We start from the raw sequence: 23,530 nt of genomic DNA, 5'->3' as shown, positions 1-23,530 counted from the left end.
TGCTGCTATTACTCATTCTCTCTCACTGTTTCTTTCTCTTTCTGTTTACACAATCACAGCCTCACAAGAATCAGGTTCCTGAGATGTAAGCTGAGGCCCCTGCAGGGCTGGTGTTTGTAAAGAGAGATTGGATGTGTTTGATCTCTTAATTGGACAGAAATGTTGGACAGGTGCATGATTTACAGCCTGTCATGTTTCATGAATGTTCTTTGACAGATTAAATACTGTTTCTGAATTTCTTCCTTTGGGAAAACACACACACACACAAAATAAAACATCAAGCATGTTGATTACTTTATATGGGATGGGATAGGGGTGGGGGGGGGGGGGGGGGGGGGGGCTAGGGGAACAGTAGACAGGACCTAAGGGTTAGATTTTTGTCTGCATTTTTTTTCAGATGCTTCAAGCCCAGGCATGCAGGTGAATCACTTGATACATCAACTTGTCCTATGTGTCCAAATATGGAGAAATGAACCTCATTTGTATGATTTTCTCTCTAGAACATCAGTGGTTCTCATCCTTACTGACCCCCACAGTCCCCAGAAATATCCGGTGGCCCAGTTGTTTGTGATTTACTTGATGAGAAAATAAATAAATAATAAATTTTACTCACTTTGTAGAAAAACAACTACAATCTATCATCTACAATGGTAGATCATCTACTTTTTTTGCCAGGTATGTTTACACATACGAGGATTTTGTTTTAGTGACAGAAGCTCCACGGTGCAACAGAATGACAGCGACAAGACAAGACAGATAATAAAAAGAATAAAAAATAGAATAAGTATGGAATAACAATGTACACAAATATTTAAAGAAAGAAAATACAATATATAAAATAGACAATAGATTGTATTAGATGTGTGTACAGGTAAATAGATGTAAATAAGTATGTGTGTCCTTACTTATTTACAAGATGGGAATCCTAGGTGAGGGGGTGAATCTTAAATAATAAAGTAATAAAATCATATTTTGTTGTTGATTTAGGTCATTGTATTTGGAATGCTTATTTGGTCATATTTGAAATCATTTTAGGGTCATCTCGACAAGTTTGCTGAGGTCCCCTGGTTCAAGTTAAATATATCACCTGGTTGAGAACTATTGCTTTACATGATTGTTTTGAACTAATAAAAGTAAAGGTAATCTGTGTTGGGCAGTAACTTGTTACTAGTAACAGTATTACTTTTTGTTGTAACTTGCAGTATAACTGATTACTAATAAGATATCAGTAATAATATTACAGTTACCATCCATAAAACAGCTTAGTTACTTTTGATTCCTCAACCCCACTGATTTAAAATCCAACAATCAAATAATTCCTAGATTTATTTTCATAATTTTCACGACTCGCACATGCATGTGATGTCCCAAGTGCAGCAGGCAAGCTTGGAATATGGAAAAGCTTACATTCAAGCAGATAGAAATATTGCATTATATTGATTTTGTCAGGGAAAAAAGATGATCTGAACACTGTTGTGTAAGTTGTGGCTTTACTTTACTCTGGCATTACATCCCACCCACATCCTTCTGATCAGCATCTGGTACATTATATTACTAGAATTAAAAATCTTTTTGGAAAATTAAACAGTTTCTTACAAACTCCCATTTGATAAATATATAATGAAATATAATCGGGTAACGGGGAAATTACAATTAGCTTCAAGCTACACATGACAATTATTGGGATTAATACAACACTTCTACTTGAATGTCACTATCAGTCACTACTGAGTGATTGTAATAACTTCTGACTGTGATCCAGTGTGGATTTTACTCAAATGATAATTCGATTTGATTTGGAAATGCAGAAATATGTTGTTAGTAACATTCTAGAAGAATTTTATGAGTGAGATACACAGTTACAACTTCTGTGAAGAAAAAGTAATGCAAGTAACTAATTAATGTTGCCAGAAAGTAATAAGTAAAGTAACAATATTACTTTTGAAAGGAGTAACTAGTAATGAGTAATATATTACATTCTCTGAGTAACTAGCCCAACACTGGCGGTGATAAAATATGTTTGTGCCGTCGAGATTGTGTTAAGAAGACATAACTCAGAGCACATGACACCAGCTGCTAAAATCATTGATACCAAGAATTTAAATAAATAAATAAATAAAAATTCCATACATATTTCAGCTTTGCTCTGACTTGTCACAGACACGCACACAACACTGGCTTGCGAAGGTCAGCTATTCTGAGCTGAGCTGATACATTAACAAAGAGAGAGACACTGAGGTCTGGAGAGTCCCTCTTGTTCTCCTTGTTCATTTAATTAAAGGAAAGAAAGAAAAAAAAAGGAAAAGTGCTGCTGCAGGAATTTATACAGAACAAAAATTAAACACAATGTAATATTTACAAACCAAATAAAACAAATCATTGCGTATGATGTAACCACACAAATAAGGAAGTTAAGTAAATGAATTAATAAAACTACTAGCAGAGTATCTTCTCACTCGTTTCATATGGTTTTGATTACGCTTACGTAAAATCCCATGAGCCAATCAGAAGCCGCGTCGTGCCCATGACGCAGCGATCCAGTCTAAACACGGAAGCGTGATACGTGGGACCTATGCGTGGGACGCTGGTGAGGTGGGCGATTCCAGTCAAATCTACTGAAACCGCAAGCTACAGCGCAACACCTGCACGTATTTGTAATTTACGAATCTACACAGCGTGACAACATACAGAAAACTCCATTGCATTAACAAAAATATATTTTGCTAGATAATGTGCATGAGGTGCAATGTGTGAGACTGCTGTTACAGTTGAGTGTGAAAATTCAAAGTAAAAGACCCGAAGTTATTGATTATCACTCGGCTTGGTGGCTCGTTGGTGTTTAATGCACACGTGTTGACTGATGTGCAGATGGCAGAGATGGAGGACGGTGAAGGGGTGGTTGCCACAGAGCGCTATGGCTCACAGGAGTCATGGAGATACTTCCTGAAGGATGGGAGGATGAAGAGACAGAGGGATGCGGTGGGCGGCAGACTGGCGAGAAATTCAGTCTCTGGCGTGTTTCAAGTGCGTGACTGACACAGAAAAACAGGAAAGTCTCTCAGATCACACCACTAACTGCTCTCTCCTCTCCCAGAGTGTCTTCCTGCCACAGGGCTATCCTGAGAGTGTCAGCGAGGATTACCTTCAGTATCAGCTCTGGGACACTGTGCAGGTACATGTCCCATAGATCTGACACTCGGGCAGGGCTGAAGGTTCTTTGATTTTGTTGTCGGGGCAAAAATCATTTGCCAAACATAATGATTTTTGACAAAAAGAATAATATTAACCCTTAATGTTGACAGAAACAGAAGAAATACCCCACAATTAATTTATTACTCAATAAGACTTAATACAAGTACTTTATTTTATTTATTTATTTATGGTAAGATTTTTTTACCTTGAAATAACAAAAACTTGGCATTGGTAAGATGAAAAATGTCTCTGACTTTCACCAGGTCTGCATTTATTTGATCAAAAACACAGTAATAATTATAAAATATTCTGAAATACAATGTTTTCTATTTGAATATATTTTCAAATGTAATTAATTATCTTACGCGTCACATGATTTTTCAGAAGTCAATATGTTGATTTGGTGTTTAGGAAAGATTTATTATTATATATCATTGTTGAAACAGTTGTGCTGCTTTATATATATATTTGTGGAAACAGTGATATGGTTTTTTTTTATTCTTTGACAAATAGAAAGTTCAAAGGAGCAACATTTATTTGGAATACAATCACTCGCCACTCAGGCATATATATATATATATATGTACTAATATAGCACTGTGTTTTGTGTTCCAAGGCATTTTCCAGCTCTCTGTCTGGCACACTTGCCACTCAGGCTTCACTGAGGGGTGTTGGGGTTGGAAATCAAGAAGCAACAGTTGCAGCAGCTACAATAACATGGTTGCTTAGGGGTATGTGCACAGATGACTCATGTTCATTTTTGAATGCATGCTTTTCTAACCATTTTCTCCCTCTTTTTTTTTTCCAGATGGAACTGGGATGCTGGGAAGGATACTTTTTGCTTGGCTCAAAGGGTAATATTTGACCCACCATTCTGAAGATGTTCTATTTTATAGTTTTAATTGTGACCTTGTATTTCAGGAGCAAGTTAGATTCTGAAGCCAAAAAATGGAGGTACGGTACAGCAATGACTTTAATGTTAAACATTTTAATGTAATACTTCTCATAAATATTTGACATAATAATCTCTTTCTTGTCTTGTCAGGCTCTTCGCTGACATTCTTAATGACGTGGCGATGTTCATGGAGATTGCAGCCCCTCATTTCCCTCCGTTTTTCACTCTAATCGTCTGCATTGCTGGGATATTTAAGGTAAAACATTAACTGCATCTTCCTCTAAACCTTAAATCTGTTTGACAGTAAATACCTAGATACATTCCATTATTTCTGTCATTCCAGTCCATTGTAGGAGTCGCTGGTGGAGCAACAAGAGCTGCCTTAACTGTCCATCAAGCTCGCAGAAACAACATGGCTGATATCTCCGCCAAAGATGGGAGCCAGGTTTTTATTCACTTTCTCTCATATACTTCATAATAGTTTTCCTTTCTCGATTCTCCCAGCAAAATTCCCTCTTAATGTAGGAAATTGAGGTCAAAATGTGTCAGTGGTTTCATGTGTCAGTGTGTCATTTCTCTGCTTTTTTGTCCTGACAAGGAAACCCTGGTGAACCTGGCAGGACTGCTGGTCAGCCTGGCACTCATCCCGCTCGTAACAGATAACCCATTGTGAGTTACACCCTGATATGTGAGCCTCGCTCTGCATGAAGTGTGTGGCAGATACTGATTTGTGCGCTTTTATTCAGGCTGACGTTCATCCTGTTCTTCCTGTTCACTGTTCTCCACCTGTTTGCCAATTACAAAGCTGTTCGTTCTGTTGTTATGGAAACGCTTAACGAGGCTCGCTTGTCCATAGTCCTTCATCGGTACCTGCTTGATGGTCAACTGCTCAGTCCAGCGGAGGCCAATCAGAAGGAGCCTGTGTTCTTGTGTATGGCCTTAAAACCTGATTTTGTATATTTAATATGATTCGTTACACATTTGATTAACAAAATTCTATTCCTGTTCCCAGCGCTCAGAAGGACAGTTCCCATAAAGTTGGGTGTGAGGCTTGGAGACATTGTTCAAGAGTCTGTTCATCTGCTTTTATATTCACTTACTAATTACAAATATAATGTTGTTTTGAAAACAGTATTGACTGTTAAAACGATGTGGTATTGACTTCAGCCAGGAGAACTGCAGCTGGCGCTGAAGAACAACAGCAAACCGTATCTCATTGGAATCAAAAATGGTAAAAAACCCCCCTCAAATTTTGCTATATAAACAGAGGTCAGACATAATAACATGATCTGAAATAAAATTAGGGAATTTATGCTTAGCTATGACTCAGCCAGAGCAGCAATGACACATTTATGGGATGCATTTTTTTCTCCAGGTACTGTGTGTGTGTGTCTGGGAAGCGATGCTTCAGTGCGTGATGAAATCATGGCAGCATGTCAGGCCTTGTGTCTTCGTGCTGTGCTGCACGATCATTCCTCTCTGAGCGGTGCGCTCAAGCAGCTCTCAAACACTAAGGGTAAGCACTCGTTCAGTTGTGATGAAAGACAGATCTTTGTTTCATGTTTATCTTTAGATGCATAGTACTGGTTATGCTTGCTGATCAAGGGATGGTCGCTTCTTTTCTTTAAGTCGGGTAAGACACCAAAAAGCAAGGCTGACATATTGTTGATATTTTGTTAAATCTATTGAATACAATACACTCAATTATACTTCAATATATTGAATGCTCTCGTACTTCTGTTCTTCACAGCCTCGTTTTCATTTCTTTCAAAAATTAAATATGGTACCACCGTAAGGTCTCTGACACGGTTTTATTTTCCAGACCCATGGGAGCTGGTGTCACAGAGTCATAAGATGGTTAATCAGATTTTCCAGACATTCCTAAAAGGTAAATGTGTAATGCATGTTGCAATAAGATTTAGCATTTAGAGACCTAAAAAAAATAACCCTTTCTTTACGTTTATCAGAACTGGATCAAGCAAAGTGGCACACAGACCAGACACTACTGGACTGGAACGAGTGGCGTGTGGAATGGAGCAAAAAGAGAAGCTGAAGAAAATTTAGCAAGAACTAGAGGATGGATGTTTTGGTTTCGACTGATATTCACTTTGAAACATCTGTCAGTTTTAAAAGATTTGAAGAGCTGAAAGTTTGCAGATGTATGCAAGTGTCTTAAATATACCATACAAATAAAAACAAAGAGGAGCGAATCATGTATTCCTATACTCTAGAGGGTTATGCTTCTCTTTAAAATTTTGGGGTCAGTAGTTTTTTAGTGACTAACTGCATTCAACAGTGATAAGAAAAGCTTCTCAAGTGATTTCTGAAGGATCATGTAATGCTGAAGACTGGAGTGATGGCTGCTGAAAATTCGGCTTTGCCATCACAGGAATAAATTACATTTAGATTATATTTAAACAGAAAATTGTTATAATTTCACACTATTACTGTTTTACTGTATTTTTGATCAAATAAATGCAGCCTTGGTAAAAACAAGAGACTGCTTTCAAAAACATTTTAAAATATCTTACCAACCCTGAACGTTGAAACAGAAGTGTATGTGTTTTTGTACATGTTTTAATAATAAAAAAAGCCACACAAATGAATAAAAGAACACTGCTGTAAATACAAACAATATTGAAAACAAGAATCCAGTGGAATGCTGCACTTTAATCAAGAAAAGAGAAATTTACCACATAACGTATTCTCATTAGAAAAATGTGTGATAATACACATTAATCATATTTCAGCTACAGCACTGATATTGATAATTATTTTAATTAAATTTGATGGAAACAGTTGCCAACATACTGTATTAAAAGTGGGGGAAAAACAGGCCAAATGGACTGAGCAACTATAGTAACTTTTGAGATATGAATAAGCAATAATTTTGTATATTTTATAATAATACAATGACTAAATGTGTTCAACTTAATTTCTGAGAATTTACACAGGTTAACAGTGGCTTAATGTGACGTGCATTTTAACAAAACCAATTCTCTCTTTGCAGTAGTCACACTACTTTTATTATTATTTTTTTTAAATAAAAAACAATATTTATATTTAGCAGACGCTTTATCCAAAGTGACTTACAGTGCATTTCAGGGGAACTTTTTTTTTTTTTTAACCAGTATGCGTGTTCCCTGGGAATTGAACCCTGAACCTTTTGCGCTGCTAACTCAATGCTCTACCACTGAGTCACAGGAACAATTTCATTATCATCACATCACAATTAAATGACACAATAACGCCTACCTCTCAGCTCTCAGGCGCAAAGACAGACTAATGAGGATATAATGTCAGCAAGATAAACCGTGAACTAACGTCCGAAAACAAGAGGTTTCTCATGATATTTGTATCTTTCAGGAAATGTCCAGGCCGTGATAATGATGACTTTTCTAGTGGCCGTGTTGTGCAAACACATGTTGGTAACATACTTCCTTTACTACGCGCTCGAACTGCGTCCTGTGTGCGCTGCCAAATATTCAATGGCGGGTTACCTGTTTACGCTGTCTGTAACCCATCAGCCTCAGGTCATTTTTTTTTCTTACGTTAGAAATAAAGAACACAGAACAAGTCATACATGTTTGTAACTAAAGTTACACGAGTCTGAGACCGTTCCTTTTTAAGTTTAAGTTTACTAAAAACGCTTCAAGTGATGATCTTTAAACATATGTTAGTGTTCACTGACTGTAGAAACAGCGCAAAGTAAACAGGAAGCACCTCGCTCATAAAATGTTTGGTTAATTACCAACATTCACAGTATCGTTTGTATGAGTGATCAACTTCCTTTAAGGACTTTCCCCACTGTTTATTAACATTTATACCCCATTAACTCACTGAACGTCATCGTGTTAAACAGTGACCGAGTTTATTTCAGAGGAGAGAGAAACTCAAGTGCAACACATGCTACTGGCATATCATAGTACAGTCTGAGTTAAATCCACTAGCTGGCGTTTACAAGCCTACGAGCTAATTTAAGATATTCTGCCTGCTCACAAATTACAGTTCCTGCAAGACATGCTATAAACTAAGTGAAGCGTCCACTTAATAGTTTTCGTTGAAGGCTTTAGAAAAAATAACACTTGATGAAGGGTTAATATAATCACATTTACTGCAATGTGTCTGTTCCAAAATACAGGTCAGTCTCACTTGAGCTAATAAAATATCATTTTAACTTTGGCTAATGTCAAATAGGTAGTTCGAAGGAAATTAAAAAAAAAAAAAAAGAAAAAAAAAAAAAATAAAGAGATTTTCACAAATATTTAACAGTCAAATAGTCATTTCTATAAAATAAAGAGATGCAATAGATGACTAAAAAAACAACAGTAAAACAATTGCCAATAGAGAATCAAACACTAAGTTAGGTGATGGGCTCTCCCGTGCAGATGTTCTACGATGCTTGTTGAAATGTTAAAGATGTTTCAAGAAACTAGAAGAGAACAGTTAGGGTAACTCGAAATGTTTTAACTGAACCATGTGACACGTACAGGACGCAGTTAGGATCGCAGCCTTGCTTGTAACTTACTGTAACAGAGACAACACTTTCCTATGTGTTGAGCTATTCTCATAGTGACCAAGACCTGCTAAGCTACAGCAAACAGTGAGGAGCATGCAGATTATTGTCTTAGGTTCCTTTGGGTGGGCTCCACTTCAAGGCCGAAGGGTCAATAGTCTTGTTGCTTCCACGTTTTGCCTCTTTGGTTTTCCAATCATCAATCAGATCCTAAAAATCATTTAAATGCATTCAAAAAAAACACCAAAAACACAAAATAATCAAAATAACAAGCCTGTAATGAATGCAAACAGTCTGTTGCTAAAATGACTACAGATATAACATTTCAATTACAGTTACCTGTCTCTTTAAGATCAGGTGCTTCCCCTTCCAGTATTTCAGCATCTGCAGTGACTGTAAAGTGCTGACAATGTCTACAGGATTGACAGCCGTTTCTTGGCTGATTTCTGCTCCCAAGTGTGAATATATGACAAAGAATGAAAACAATTATTCATAATATTAAGCGTTTCATCCACAAATAGAAAAGGAAGATAAAGGAGCACACACTACTGTTCAAACGTTTATGGTCTGTAAGACTTTTTAATGATTTTGAAAGAAGTCTCTTATGCTCACTAGGGCTGTCAAAATGGCTGAAAAACTAAAATTTGAATTTTGTACTTAAATATGATCGAAATTCAAATTATATTCAAATTTCAAATGCATAATTTCAGTTAGGGTGAAGAAAAGCTTTTGGCTTCTCTCCTGAGCAAAATATTACTAATGCACCTTCATTCAAAGTATAAGATAACATGACTGTCTGTGAAAAAAGTGCATAATGTTTAAAATAATGTTTATAAACCGATCATAATTAATTAAGTTGCTTAATCAACTATAAACAAAACAGCATCATGTATGTATGCATAGTTTAATACAAAGGGTGGAAGGCCAATCACACAGAGTACATTTTTCATTTAAAATATGAGATGCAGTGGGATGAGGGGAAACAACCCCACCATAAAGGCTCATATGTGTTTTTTTTTTCAATGTTAAACTTGCATTAATTTTACATGGCTTTCTAAACATGCGGCTCTTTTGTGCGAGATGCAAGTGCAACGGTGATAAATGTCCCTCTAGAAAATGCACGAAATATATGTTCTGTGTGAACGGTTGGTTTCAGTTTTGATGTAAACAAGATCTTCTCCACATTTTTTTTATTTTAAGTACTGAACATAACACTAAGTACCTTTAATGGAGATCTCTTTGCCCTGGAAGTTGTGCAGGTAGCGCAGGAGCACTTCCTTCCAGTAACTCCTGTAACTGATGAGTCCCAGGTCAGAGAGAGGACGTTCAGGAGAGCCAACCTTCTCCTCCACTTTGGACAGCAAGTAGCCTGTTCAGAAACAAGCCATTCACGCATTAACACATTTGTGTCTTCCATTAACTGCAGCATCAAAAAGTGCACATGACCATACGATAAAAGAACTATTCTAACATGTTCTTAAGGGAGTTTTTAAGACAAAATGACATGGCATAAATGATGTATTCTATGACTGCAATTGTAACTTTAACATCACCATTTGAAATCTTGTTTAAGCTTAACACAGTAATGACATAACATATAAAAAGCATACAAATGTCTAGATCTACTGCACTCACTGAAATCAATCAGCATCTTGCCATAACCCTGCCTCATATACTGTGGCATGGTCAGGATGCAGGAGACATTGTAGTTCAGGAATGAATTCTTTTCCTAAACCCAGATACGTATTTCGATTACTACAAAATAATCAAGTGTGCAAGGTAACTGAAGCTCACTAACACACAAAGTCACTAACAGAGTACCTTGGAGAAATATCCTACAAGATGGCAGCCGGTATTGTCAGCTTCAGTCATCACATAGAAGAGGAACGGCTCCACATCGTAATACAAAGTTTTGTGGTCCAGGAAGAGTTTGGCAAGCAGGCAGAGGTTTTGGCAATAAATCTGCAAAAGGCAAATGACAGTGTCAATGTAGAATCAAGTACTGATTGCAATCCAATTCAAAATCAAGAGTCGCTGTGGAATGTCTTTGTTCATGCCTTGTTCTTCTTGCCGTCCACTTCAAAAACAGATATAGCCCCTTTTCTGTAAATCTCATCACCTGGTGGATGTTTCCACACACATTTGGCCTGATTGAAAGTGAGATAAAGAGGTGTATGTGTGACACACATACACACACACACACACACACACACACACACACTTATCAACATTTTGATTCAAGGTTGGACAAAACTTAAGAATCAGAACTCTTTTGTTTGAAAATTAAACCGTCATTAACTGAACGTGTGAAAGAGTTACCATGTGACGTCGCAGAATGGTCTGACTCTTCATGTACTTGAGGCAGAACTCGCACATGTAGAGACGGCCGAGGCGGGCGTACTCCTCGGGGTACGGCGAGTGGTACCAGGTGTCCAGCTCGTAGCGGCCGAACACAATAGTCTTTATCATGTTGCTGCCCTCCGTGACCTGTCCCTGCAGCCGGAGTTTTTCCTGCAAGGACCAATGAAGGGTGGAAGAAACACAGGTCTGACTGGAGGGAATGACGACACAGAGATAGAAGGAAAAACCCTGAAGCCTACCACAGAAGATTCATGAATGAGGAGGCTGAGGACCAGATCGAGAGATACTCCATAGTTCAAAAGTTTGGGGACAGTAAGAATTTTTTTTTTTTTGAAAGAAAGAAATCAATCAATACTTTTATTCAGGAAGGATGCATTAAACTTGACTGTAAATACATTGGTAATATTTATATTTCTAATAAACACTTTCTCTAAACTTTCTATTTATCAAACGAACCAACAAAAATAACAGTATCACAGTTTCCCAGCAGCACAACGGTTTTCAACTTTGATAATCATAAGAAATGTTTCTTAAGCAACAAATCAGTATACAGAATGATTTCTGACTGCTACAATTTCAGCTCTGCCACCAAAGGAATAAATTGCAATAGTAAACAGTTATTTAAACAGTTCTAAATGCAGCCTTGGTGAACATAAGAGACTTTTTTTTCTTAAAAAGGAAAATAATACTGATCCCCAAACCTTCGAATGGAGGTGTACATTTTCAGAGACGGTACTAATTAATAAACAGAAGGCAATGTAGAAATTTAAGAGTTAAATTAAACCGTTAAGATAGAAATCAGCTGGAGAAAATAAGAAGGTGCATGTAATGCCTACTTCAAGATTATTATTTTCTCTTATTGGAACAGTTCAGCCGAAAATAATTCTGTTATTATTTACTCAATTTTGTTGTTATTTTCTTTTCAGTCAAGCACTATACAGGACTGAAATGCCATGAGGGTTAGTAAATGTCAGAGTTTTCATTTTTGGAGCTGTTTCTGACAGAAAAAATAAATTACTTAAAATAAAACTATGAGTAACACCTATATGCAACAGACGAGAGAAATGCCAGCAGTTTGGAGACTACAGTGGAAGAGAGTCCGGGCGGGGCCCATCGCACAACCCAGAATGCAGTGGTGAAAAGACTCAGACCACCGCAATCTTTACAGATTCATGAAAAAGAGAGGTAAAAGGAAAGGAGGAAAAAGGGAGGGGGGGAGAAAATGGGAAAACGATGGGTGAGATTCTCTCTTACAAGATCGTCCGAGGCACATGCCTGGGCTTTTCTGAACAGCTCCAGGTCGTAGTCACTTGTGATGTTCTCCAGCAGAGGCTCATGACTGCTGCAGTGGGTCTGTTTGTGCTCCTGGAGAGAGTCAAACAACGAGAGCTCAGAAAGCCATACATGTATCTGCTCTGCGGGTTTTTGTTATTCTTTCTGCAAATATGGAGCATGTGGACACGCACTGTATACGTGTCCCTTTTTGCTCTTTAAGAGGAACAGAATTTCTCTTCCACTCCTCATCTCTGTCACCTTTTCTTTATACCGTAGCTGTCGCTCCGTTTGGGCTGTGGAGGGGAGGTAACTCAGGTGAGAAATTTGAGTGCGAGGTTGAGGCTCATCAACATGTTTAATGCACATAAAAATCTGAAAGCAGCTCTAGAGAATGTCATACATTGGGGCGTCACTACTAAGGCACATACCGGTCCAAGAGGCGGACGTTAAATACTCGGTGCGCAGCTTTTACCTGTTTGCCGAAGCGGGAAAATGGCGAATTCTCATCCTGCCGCTGTGACAGCATCCATCGTCCTCCACGTGTTTGTCTTCGAGAGCTTGCCTTCACCTGAGTAAAAGGTTTGATTTTTTTTGGTAAAAACCTTGCTGTTTGTGGCAAATACAATCTACGCTAAATGTTTAGCCAAAATGATACGGATAAGCATTACCTTACACTCATCTGCTGAAAGGTTATGTTACAGTGGACATCCAGATATTTTTTTGAGAAGGTGCCTTTCGTTGTGTTTCCCTGTCAATGTCCTGAAGGAGGATCCCACGAATAGGTAGAATTTAAATGTTTAAGCATTTAATCGCGCCTGAACACAAAACAATCCTGCTAGAAGAAATTGTAAGACACTATTATACATAAATGAAACAACTACACTACCATTCAAAATTCTGGGTTCTGTAAATATATATATATATATTTTTAAAGAAACAGATACCTTTATTCAGCAAGAAACACATTAAATGGATCAAAATTGACAGTAAAGCCATTTATAAAGCACTACAAGAGTTTTCCCGATATAAATAAACGCTGCTGTTTTTAACTTTCCTAAATATCAAAGAATGAATGTTTTCAACATTCATAAATAAACAAGATGAATAAGAAAGTTTGCGCAAGCACCAAATCAGTACGATCAGAAATGAATTTCTGAAGGATCATGTGACACTGAAGGGACTGGAGTGCACGGCTGATGATAATTCAGCTTTTGAACACAGGAATAAATTGCAGTAAATGACAATGACTACAGTTATTTTATAACCATAATCACAATGCAGACTTTTACTGTATTTTTGATCAAATAAATGCAGCCTTGGTTGAACATAACAGACATTTTTTTTTTTTCTTCCCAAAAAACAACAACAAATCTTTCTCCAAATTTTCGAATGCTACGTTGTAAATATTCTTAACAATTAGGATAAAGGACCTGAAATCCAATTACCAAGTGCCATGAAACCAGGTGTGGTGCACTTCATGTTAAAGTTGTTGTAGCTCCTCGTGAAAGCGCCGTCGTTTTGTGGCCGGTGAGTCAAGGCCCGATTCTTTCAGTGACAGCTCCTTTGCCATACTCTCCATCAGGAGACAACGTTTGGGCTGTGGACATGTCGATGTCAGACTCAGAGGAGGCGAGCGTGCCGGGGTGGGGCGTCCTGGGGTGGGGACTCGTCATGGTCTGCGCTTTGTTTAATGTCTGATGACCAACACAACAGAAAACAGGACTGAATGAAATATAAGAATGGAATAAGGTCTATATCATTACATGAAGAAATTGAAACGGCAATAACTACAGAGGGAAGGAAGAATAAAACAATAAAAACAAGAGAAGGTTAAAGTGTAGGTGTAGTTAACCACATACCATACAAACCATGTGTCTCAGAAGTTGAGCTATTAAAATGTCCATTCACATCATATCAAGATAGTAATCTGAGAGTATTCCCCCGTAATAACTTTTTGTGTATCTATGTGAATCATTCCATGTTAAAAAATGGCATTTATTAATTAAAAAGTTGACTAGGTTGCTGTAATTCATGGACGAATATTAACAAATATTTTTGTTTTACTTCAGATAAACACTTTCATTTTTCAATCTAATTTTAAAAACTTTTTTTTAATTCACAAGTTTAACACAGCTTTAAAAAACTGGATGCCTTTGAAAAAGATGTTGTTTTAATCATGTTTAAACCAAACATATTGTCAAAAACAGAGATTAAAACAGAGTTAACTATTTTAGGGTGTTTTATTTTACAGTGTTTATGGTCAAAGACGTTAAGATGTCTACATCAAAATAAACTTACAAAAGTATTTTATGACATAGAAGCACATTAAATGCAAGTTGTAACGTGTCTACATTTAAGGTTGAAATTATTTTTGAAGAAAAACAATGTCAAAAGTTTGGTTTGAAATGAGTTCCACTGTCATTCAGTGTACCACTTTCAAAAAAAAACCTTAAAAAAATTCAAACATGCTTATTCTGACCGTGTACATTTACATAAATATAAAAGAATAAGTGCCCATATTACCTTTTTATTTGGTTTTAAATGAGGTAAAAAAAAATCATACTGACCAATGGCAAAACCAGGATAGTGGCAAATTTAAAAAATGTAAACTAACAACCTAATTAGTATTTGGGTGGTGAAGTAATTAGTCTTTGATAATGTCGTATAAATTTGTATTATTGTTTTAAATATGCCTTTTATTGTTACACATGACTTGGTTTTTAGCGGGTGGTCTTCTGTAAACCAGGGTGGAGAAAATTCAAATTATGGCAAACCACAACAGAAAAAATTAGGCAGAAGCCCACAAAATAACATGAAATGAATATATAGGAAAGTCTAATGCATTTCTTCAAATAATTCAAATTTAAATCTTAAAGATTATGAAAACATGATGTACACTACCATTTCAAGGTTTAAGGTCAGTAAGGTCTTTAACATGTTTTTTTTAAAGAAGTCTCTTTTGCCTCACCAAGGCTGCATTTACTTGAATCAAAAATACCCCGGGCGTACTGTTAAACACGGAAATATTGTGAAAGATTATAAAAGATTAAAATAAACAGTTTTTCTATTGTAATATATTTTAAAATGTAGTTTATTCCTGTGGATGTAAAGCTGAATTATTGTTCATCATCAAGTGTTCCAGTCTTCAGTGTCACGTGATCCTTCAGAAATTCATTTTCTCATATGATGATGCGTTGGCTCAAAGAAGAACTCTCTCTCTATTGTCAACATTGAAAACAGTTGTGCTGCTTAATATTTCGTTGGAACTGTTTTCAGGATTCTTTGAATAATAGATAACATTTCAAAACAAAAGAAAAAAAAATAAATTTCTTACTGACCTCAAACTTTTGAATGGGTCACATGTTGTATGAACTGAGGAAAAATCTGTGGTGAGCCGTTGAAGAAACTAAAAACCTAAGCGAATGAAGAGAAGCACATGTGAGCAAGAGACAAGCATGGAGATACTCAAAATGAGGGAAGAAGCAGGCAGTTTTCTCTCCTCCTACCACCTCTCTGATATTTCCGCCAAGCTGCTCCGTGTCTGAGCCGGAAGAGCGACTCCTGCCGCAAGGGGTAGTTTCTTGGGCAAGACTGACACCCCCTGCTGTTGACTGTGCGAGTCACGCGACGGGTGGAAGAGTTCACCACGTCCTCTGAAACCAGGGCAGACCGGTTTTCCCCACAGTACTGGAATCTAGAAACAAGCCTCGCAGGTTTGTTCGCTCATTCTTTCTTCTGTTTTTTTTTTTGTTCCCATCCTCATCTGCTTCCTACCAGTCAACCCATTGCCTAATATTTAAAAGGTTTTTTTTAATTTTTTTATTAAGGGTAAAAAAAAAATCACATGATAATTTCATTATTCCCACAGCCTGAAGTCAATGTTAGCATCATTATTAGAAAATCTATACTTTACCTGAAGAGCTCTAATTTGTGCTGGCAACAATTCATCGCATTTCTAAGCATGATTAACAATTTATGGATGGCCACAATTACGTAATCGTTCAAAAGTCCACTTATTTTATTTCTGTGCTTAAGGTGCGTTTTTCTTTCTTTCCTACATGTTATATTAAAGATGTTTCCATTGTGTTTTAGTTTTTAGCATAACATTAGAATACCATTCATATTTTACTTTTTTTATAATTTGAAGAAGAAACCATCTATGTATAGTTGACATTTGAGGCTTGATACTATAGAAAAGCCCTAAAAGTTTTTCAGTTCAGAGTGTGTATACAATCTTGTTTTATTTTCATATGAAACATACGGCATGCAGTTTGCATCAAACAATGGGCATAAAACCATCATTCCGATTGTAAACTGTGATATCGTATTTTTATATTTCGCAATTACAATTTTCAAGGGAATAATCGACAATTATGATTTTAGTCCTAATCGTAGCAGCCCTTACTCTAAAGTAAGTTGATCCAGTACCAGTTCTCGTGTCTTACCTTGTGAGTTTGCGGCTGAGGCGCAGCGAGGAGACGATCGGTGAGGCGGGTGTTTCTCACCGGTGGACTTCACTCTCTGAGCTGTCCCCCCGTGTGCTCAGCTGAGAAGTCCGAATCCTCTGTACCTTCAGAAGCTACTGCCCGCATTCCTCTTAAGTGTCAACAAACAATCAAAAACCCAGTTTGGTCACGAATACAAAGTAAATCTTAACACAACACTTACCAATACAAGGTCCCATTAGTTTAGGCAGTTAAATAACAATAAGCATAACTGCTGTTAATGTTTGTTACTAAAAATCAAACTGTTCATGTTAGTTCATCTTAGCTCCCCGACGGAATTTTTAACAGATTCAACTTTTGATTTTAATAACGTAATTAGTAAATGCTGGAAGAATTAACAGGAAAGATTAATAATGCTTGTAGAACGTATTTTTATTTTCTGTGTTATTATTTTTTTTCTTGTGGTTTTATATGTGTTTTTATTTTTTAGTCCTGTGTTTTTATTTCATCTTAACTAGTGTAATCTAAGGGTTTTTTTTTTACCAATGGAATCTTCATGGAAAATTGGTACCGTCTCTCGTTTTTTTATTGTTTATAGCAAGAAACAAAAATGAACCAAATGAGAAAAAACACTTTGGATAAGTGATGATAATTTTTCATGAAAAAATTTACTCCACATTTTAAGCTTGATATCGCTGTTAATTCCCTGGTAATTTAACGGTAACAAAAATCAAGTTCTCAACGCGTCACATGACCTGTGACAGTGACCTGGTGAGCCTTTCCTTGTGGTTTCGCTCTTTTTAACGCCCTACAGTTTAAATAATTATCTTTAAATGCAGACCTTGAAGCCAAAAACGCATCACCAAACACCAATGACTTGTTTCTTGTTGAGTACCATCATTGTAGAACACTTCCAAACCTGTTTTGCAACACAGATGGAAATACTATGTTTTAACATACACTTCTTATGCATCCATCTTTGTTGCCACAGTTTTGGAAGGTGCCCTTTTTCATGGGGGTGTTCCCAATGATTTTGTCCATATAGTGCATGTAGAAGTGTTTTGGTGTGATGATTTGTGTCACGACCAGAAGGTGTTCAGCTTTCTCGGCAGACCACTCGAGCTCGTTCCACACTGACTTAATCAACCATTTCTTTGTTTTGAATCTTTGCCTTATACACTGAGGAACTGTACATGGTGAATAAAAAAGGGTCCTGTGTCAAACACATACTCATGGAAATTACTAAAGCAGTCCAAACCTTCATTAGAAGGGTTTATCCTAAAACTTTTGGCAATACAGTGTGTGTGTGTGTGAAGCGAGCAGGTGAAGGCTGGCTAGCACATGAACACGCCAGGTGCGCGATTCTGCGCAGCGATGGCCTGGTAAGGATGCAGGTCCTACCTTCCGCCGCGGCATCGCGCTGCTTCTCGCGCGGCGCGTCCCCTGCTGCAGATTGCACGAGGTTTGGACTTCCTGCTGGATTTTCTGGATGGGCGTTAGAATCGCCGAAACCCGTCGAGGGCCGCTTTAGTGATGCACCCTGTGGAAGTGAGGGGAAACATTCATGTGGTACAGGAAACACTAGCTTCATTCACTGACAGTCACGGGTCCATGACTGCGCGCGTGTCTGTTTACACCTCACATCCACTTCCCGGTGTCAAAATTCTAATGTACGGGTCTCACGGCGAAAGATGATAAAAGACGAGGAAGATACCATTGGTTTTAAACATCCCGTGGACCGATTTATGGTATGGTTACCCTATTTTCAAGCTGATTACAAATGTGTATCAGGTAAAACACGAAAGAACATAGATTATTAGTAACGTTGTGCATGTTCCCTGTGGTTATAGTGTCTGTCGCTAGATGGGCCGGCACTAATGTCACTGTGCTGATGAGAGACATGTTTAGTTTAGCCTATTTAAGCGTTTCATCAAGTTTGAATTTTTCTAAGGTCTCCCTGAAATCGGATTGTAAAAAAATACACTGTGCATTTTATAAAATAAATTATAATCGATGAAACCCTTGAATATGTTTTTTAGACTGTAACCTATTTAAAATACACAGTGTTGATTACCTGAAGTTGAGTAATACATATTTCCCTGCTATTATGCTATATACATTGTTCGGACTCAGTAATAGCAATTATAAAAAATAGTTTTGATTAATAAGGTCTTTCAGCATAGGTCCTGTAGGCACATTCAACAGCGTTTGCCTACTATAGAGGGGCATGTGTTGTCACAACATAAACCTGCCCACTGAACAGTTTATTTGCTTGATAAACACAAACAATTCAAAACAAAACAGTTATAAAAACACAAATAAACAAAAAATTATAAAACAAACAATTTAAGTTCACAGCATAAATATAACAGGTAACAAAAAAAATCAACAATAAGTTGGAAAGCAGATATTCTAAAAATATACTGTATAATACATGTTGACTGAAAATATATAAGTTATAAGCTCTTTGATTCTCTTTTCATCATGACACATTTATATTATTTATTGCATTATTACTATTTTACAACTTAATTATATATGTGGACCCCTGGACCCACAAAACCAGTCATGAGGGTCATTTTTTTTTCAAATTGTATTTATTATAACATAATCTGAAAAGCTGAATAAATAAGCTCCCATTGATGTACGGTTTTGTTGGGATAGGATAGGAATTCTGGTGGAGATACACCTAATTGAAAACCTGGAATCTGAGGAGCAAAAAAATCAAAATATTGAAAAAAATCGCCTTTTAAAGTTGTTCAAATGAAGTTCTTAGCAGTTGCATACTTACTATCTAATAAATGTAGTTTTGAATATATTTACTATGTAGTTCACTCAGAACACATGAGTTACAAAATATCTTCATAATGACATGATCTAGTTACTTAAAATAGTCCTAATAATTTTTGGCATAAAAAAAATTGTACACAGGAAAAAAAAACCATACCAAACACCTGTAGTTTGGCTTGTACGCTACAAATATAGACCCAACCAATAGTCAGCCTTAAGGAACGGTTTAATACAATACCAACGGACGGACAGTGGACCTGAAAACACACCGGTCCACACACATAGACATAGTGGATATTCCTGATGATAGCTCGTGCTGTACTTCAGTCTGCAGACATGAAAATCATAAACATATCGAAGTAATCTTTGGTTTTTCAGAATAATACTTACATTGAAATATGTAACAAACAGGCAAAGTGAGTAGAAGAAAAAGACTTAAATACAATCTCAGAAATGTGTCTTTTCCGACGTTTATTATACTGGTCATTCTGTGGTATACATTTGCTAATGTGCTTTTATGCAGTAAGGGAAAAATCTTATTGTGGTTAGCGGCACCGTGGCGTCGCGTACAGAAAGAAAGTGCAATAGAAGAGCGCACGAGTGCTTTGTGGTAGGTCCCGAATGAGCTAAGAGGCCGACAGACGGGGGGCAGTGTTGCTGCTGTACAGCTGTCCAGTCAGTCTGTAAATGGCGCTGTTTCCACAGTTCCTGTTTTTTTTGCAGGTCACCATGAATAGGCAAATGGGAGGCTCAGGCGCGCGGGGGTAGCCCCGAACAGGGCCCGCGGTGTTTGCGTATGATGGGGGGCCAGCGAAGGGTGTGTGTGTCCAGATGGACCCATTCAGGCTGAATTGCAACCACTTCTTTGCCTTCATTAGCTCCAGTTTAGGGTCCCTATGAAGCAGCATCCAACAATGCATAACGCCCCAGTGTCAATGAACACAAGACAAGAGGATGGGTGTGGCACATAACTCCTTTCAAACTTGCTGAATAGATCCAGGACACGATCGTATTAAAGCCTTGGTCCACAGCGATTCCGTGTAGTTTTGGTGAAAAAGTGAACAATTACTTTAGAAACTTGTTGAAACCCGAATAAGAGAAGAGATCTTATTCATCTCGTATGTGAAGTTCGAAGCAGACTAATATGAAAAACATGGCAATGCAACTGACCTGAAACAACTCCTGCAATGACCTGATGTGGGAAATGACTGCAATGAAGACCCGCGAAACACTGACACAAACCTGCACACCCCAGCAAAAAGGGCCCAAAGAAGACCTGCAAGCACCTAGTAATATGGCACACAAATGCAAAGGAAGGAACTTGTTTATCATTATATACTAAATGTCGTCAAAACATAGACATGAAGAATCGGGTTATTTTTTCAAATGACGTTCAATATCTATATGAGGACACTGGCCCATCATCTACCCAAAGATGGCAAGTAAATGATTTACTAGTAGTAAATGAGTAGTTTTTTGCCTGACTGTAGCTGTGAAAGATTGTGATATGTTTGTGCAAATGTTTTCCTTCCTTCCTTTTTATCTCTCAATTGTTCTGGATGATTTCTTGTGATTGTAGGAGCATTTCCATGCATTCAGTCTGTATTATCTGGTACAGTAAGTCTTACTTGAAGACTATATAAAAAATATAAACAGGAAATAATCCTCACCATCTTTTTAGGGGGTTCACATTCCTGCAAAAATTGACTCAGGAGTGATGTGACCCATGGCATAGTAAACGCCCTGCAGCCCCATCGCATGACCGGAGGACTTCCTAGAAGAGCAGTCACAAACAGCTGTTGGAAATCTGCTTTTTGATTAAGTAATGTTGGTTTGGGTCTATATAAATACCACCGAGACGACATTAGGAGACAGGATCTCACCAGGGCCGGTCCTCGCATGTCATGGGGAACTGTTTCTGATTTGTGTGTACAGTCAAAGTTCCCATAATAACCAGTTTTCTTTTAACCCACCCAATAAGGCGCACGCTCGCCAAACATAAGCCTATTTTAGTGATTTAATAAATCAATCTGATTAGGACCCGTGAAGAATAAATTCATTACATTTCCATTAGACCAAATTCAATAATTGAGATTTGTGATTATTCCTGTTATTTATCCATTCAATCTGGCTCCAAATGCTTCTTTTAAGATTTTTTTTCTTGAATATTTACAGAAGCAACAATACTTACCACTTGAGGACTAAGTTGAGCCAGTCTCCCACAACAGCAACCCAGACCAGCTTTACTCCCACCTGCTGATTGTAGATGAAACCAAATGGGAAAAAAGTATAAAAAATGTTGTGCGCAGGTCAGCCATTGTAGACACAAATGTTAAACCCATCTCTGGGCATGTCCCATAATGCATCTGCAGTATAACGTACTGCCTGATCCCCATAACCATACAAAGACTTCCATGACTACTCTTCTAAAACAGCATATTACGGATCCTCGTTTCATGTTTTTCAGTTTTTTAGGTAACATTATGGAGTCTAAGCAGGCACAAACTGCTATTCGTAAAAGCCTCTTAATCTTGTTTTTCAGTATCTTGACTCCGGATTGTCATCTCCAGCGACGACCTGCATGAGTTTCAGCCTGCTTCCTTTTATCTCCATCCACTCAGATTGCCTGGTCACTGGGCACCACCTGAGCTTTGGACCTCTCTGGAGTAAATAGAGGGGAAATTGTCTGGCAGAAGCCATTAAAGTGTGGTCAACAATCGGGCATGGTGCGGTGGGCATGTGTGTGAAGTTGGCAGGTTTTTGGGTGCTAAATTTAAGCTCTCGATTTATGATAAAGACACTCACATTGGTTGAATGAGGTTAGGTGCAACGGACACATTGGCTCTTTGAGTGTTCTCTAAAGTTTGTCTTGTTAATAAGAAAATTTGGTTTTATGTATTTAATCATGTGTTGACTTGATGTGTTTATGTGTTTTATTTTTATTACCGTCATAAGTCCTCTTTTACTGCGGTTATTGTGTTTTGAATCAAAACATGTGTGTTAAAAGTTTAAATTACTGCAGGTTATTTGAAAATCTGAAATCTTTTGACAACATCATACTGCAAATATCTTTACTTTCACTCTTACTTAATCAATTTAATACAACCTTGCTGAATAAAGTATTCATGTCTTTCCTCTAAAAAAACATAACTGACCCCAAACTTCTGAGCAGTAATCTATATATGTAATATGTAATGTGTTACAATTATTGAAATTTGGGGGAAATTACTGTGCTTTGACAAGAAACTGACACAAATATTGATGTAAAAGGTAATTACATACAATGTATTGCTCATCATAGTGCGTACCGTAGCTCCTTCCCTGGTTCAGTTTGTGTGGCCATCAAATAAAGAATTAGCAGGACATTATTTAGAGTTTGACCGAGACCTTCACCCTGCCAACTGTTTAACCGCTTGACTTGTCATGCCACAGCAAACTCTAGAGGCCTGTTCGGGCTCGAGGGGTCTTGTGAGATGGCAACATTTTCCATTGGCTTTCCAGAACTTCGGATAAACGACTCAACCATGTGGAAAAACAAGATGGAACATGTCCCAGAGCTACCTGGTAATACAAGAAACACTACCCTGCAGTTGTTTAAGGCGCGCACAGTGTTTCCAGATGCCATCTCCACCATAGACCCATTCACCTAGTCATGTGCAGCATATACAGTATGTACATGCCTATTACCATGATCAGAAGGCTCATTTGTTGGTTGTCTTCATGCCAGTTTAAGCATGCTTATTGTAGTTTTTGAGTTCTGCATGTGAAACCAGGCGATCTTGCATTTACAGTAGGTGTACTGTAGTTTCATATTCCGTCGAACCAATATATGCTCACATCGACAGGAAAACTACAGGAAGTGACTCCAGTTCTTTGAAGGACCGTGGTTTTGCCAATCTCACGGCCCTCAGTGTAACGCTGTCCATCTATCATAAGTCTTTTAGACCTCTGGCCACCAAAACAACATGGTCAGTTCCTGTGGGCATATACGAGCTTTGAAAACTAGCGACACTGTATGCTCATTCGACCCACATATTCTACTGAACGGTGTGGAAT

At 37.6% G+C, this 23,530-nt stretch overlaps 1 protein-coding gene and 2 pseudogenes across 6 annotated transcripts; 1 reads left to right on the top strand and 2 right to left on the bottom strand.

Annotated features, from left to right (window-relative positions):
* Positions 1-2,517: 2,517 nt before the first annotated feature.
* On the top strand, positions 2,518-6,704 carry LOC109062610 (RUS family member 1-like). Of its 6 annotated transcripts, none has more exons than XM_042754852.1 (15): positions 2,518-2,592; positions 2,869-3,024; positions 3,095-3,172; positions 3,809-3,923; positions 4,001-4,046; positions 4,114-4,146; positions 4,238-4,343; positions 4,431-4,532; positions 4,686-4,756; positions 4,834-5,018; positions 5,100-5,156; positions 5,253-5,318; positions 5,463-5,603; positions 5,910-5,975; positions 6,055-6,704. In XM_042754852.1, exons 2-15 carry the CDS (start codon positions 2,869-2,871, stop codon positions 6,138-6,140), a joined length of 1,308 nt encoding a protein of 435 aa, XP_042610786.1. In that variant the 5' UTR covers positions 2,518-2,592; the 3' UTR covers positions 6,141-6,704. The 6 variants fall into 6 exon arrangements, with proteins under 6 accessions (XP_042610786.1, XP_042610782.1, XP_042610783.1 ...); XM_042754848.1 differs by having other exon boundaries at positions 2,537-2,644; XM_042754849.1 differs by having other exon boundaries at positions 2,537-2,644; positions 5,100-5,159; positions 5,256-5,318.
* A 1,635-nt stretch (positions 6,705-8,339) lies between these two features.
* On the bottom strand, positions 8,340-18,100 carry LOC122144147 (annotated as a pseudogene).
* Positions 18,101-20,368: 2,268 nt separating this feature from the next.
* Positions 20,369-21,890, bottom strand: LOC122144143 (annotated as a pseudogene).
* Between the last annotated feature and the right edge of the window lie 1,640 nt (positions 21,891-23,530).

Source organism: Cyprinus carpio, unplaced genomic scaffold (genome assembly GCF_018340385.1).
Source record: "Cyprinus carpio isolate SPL01 unplaced genomic scaffold, ASM1834038v1 S000006603, whole genome shotgun sequence".
In the NCBI taxonomy this organism is placed as follows: Eukaryota; Metazoa; Chordata; class Actinopteri; order Cypriniformes; family Cyprinidae; genus Cyprinus; species Cyprinus carpio.
This window is presented reverse-complemented; position numbering and strand designations above follow the sequence as displayed.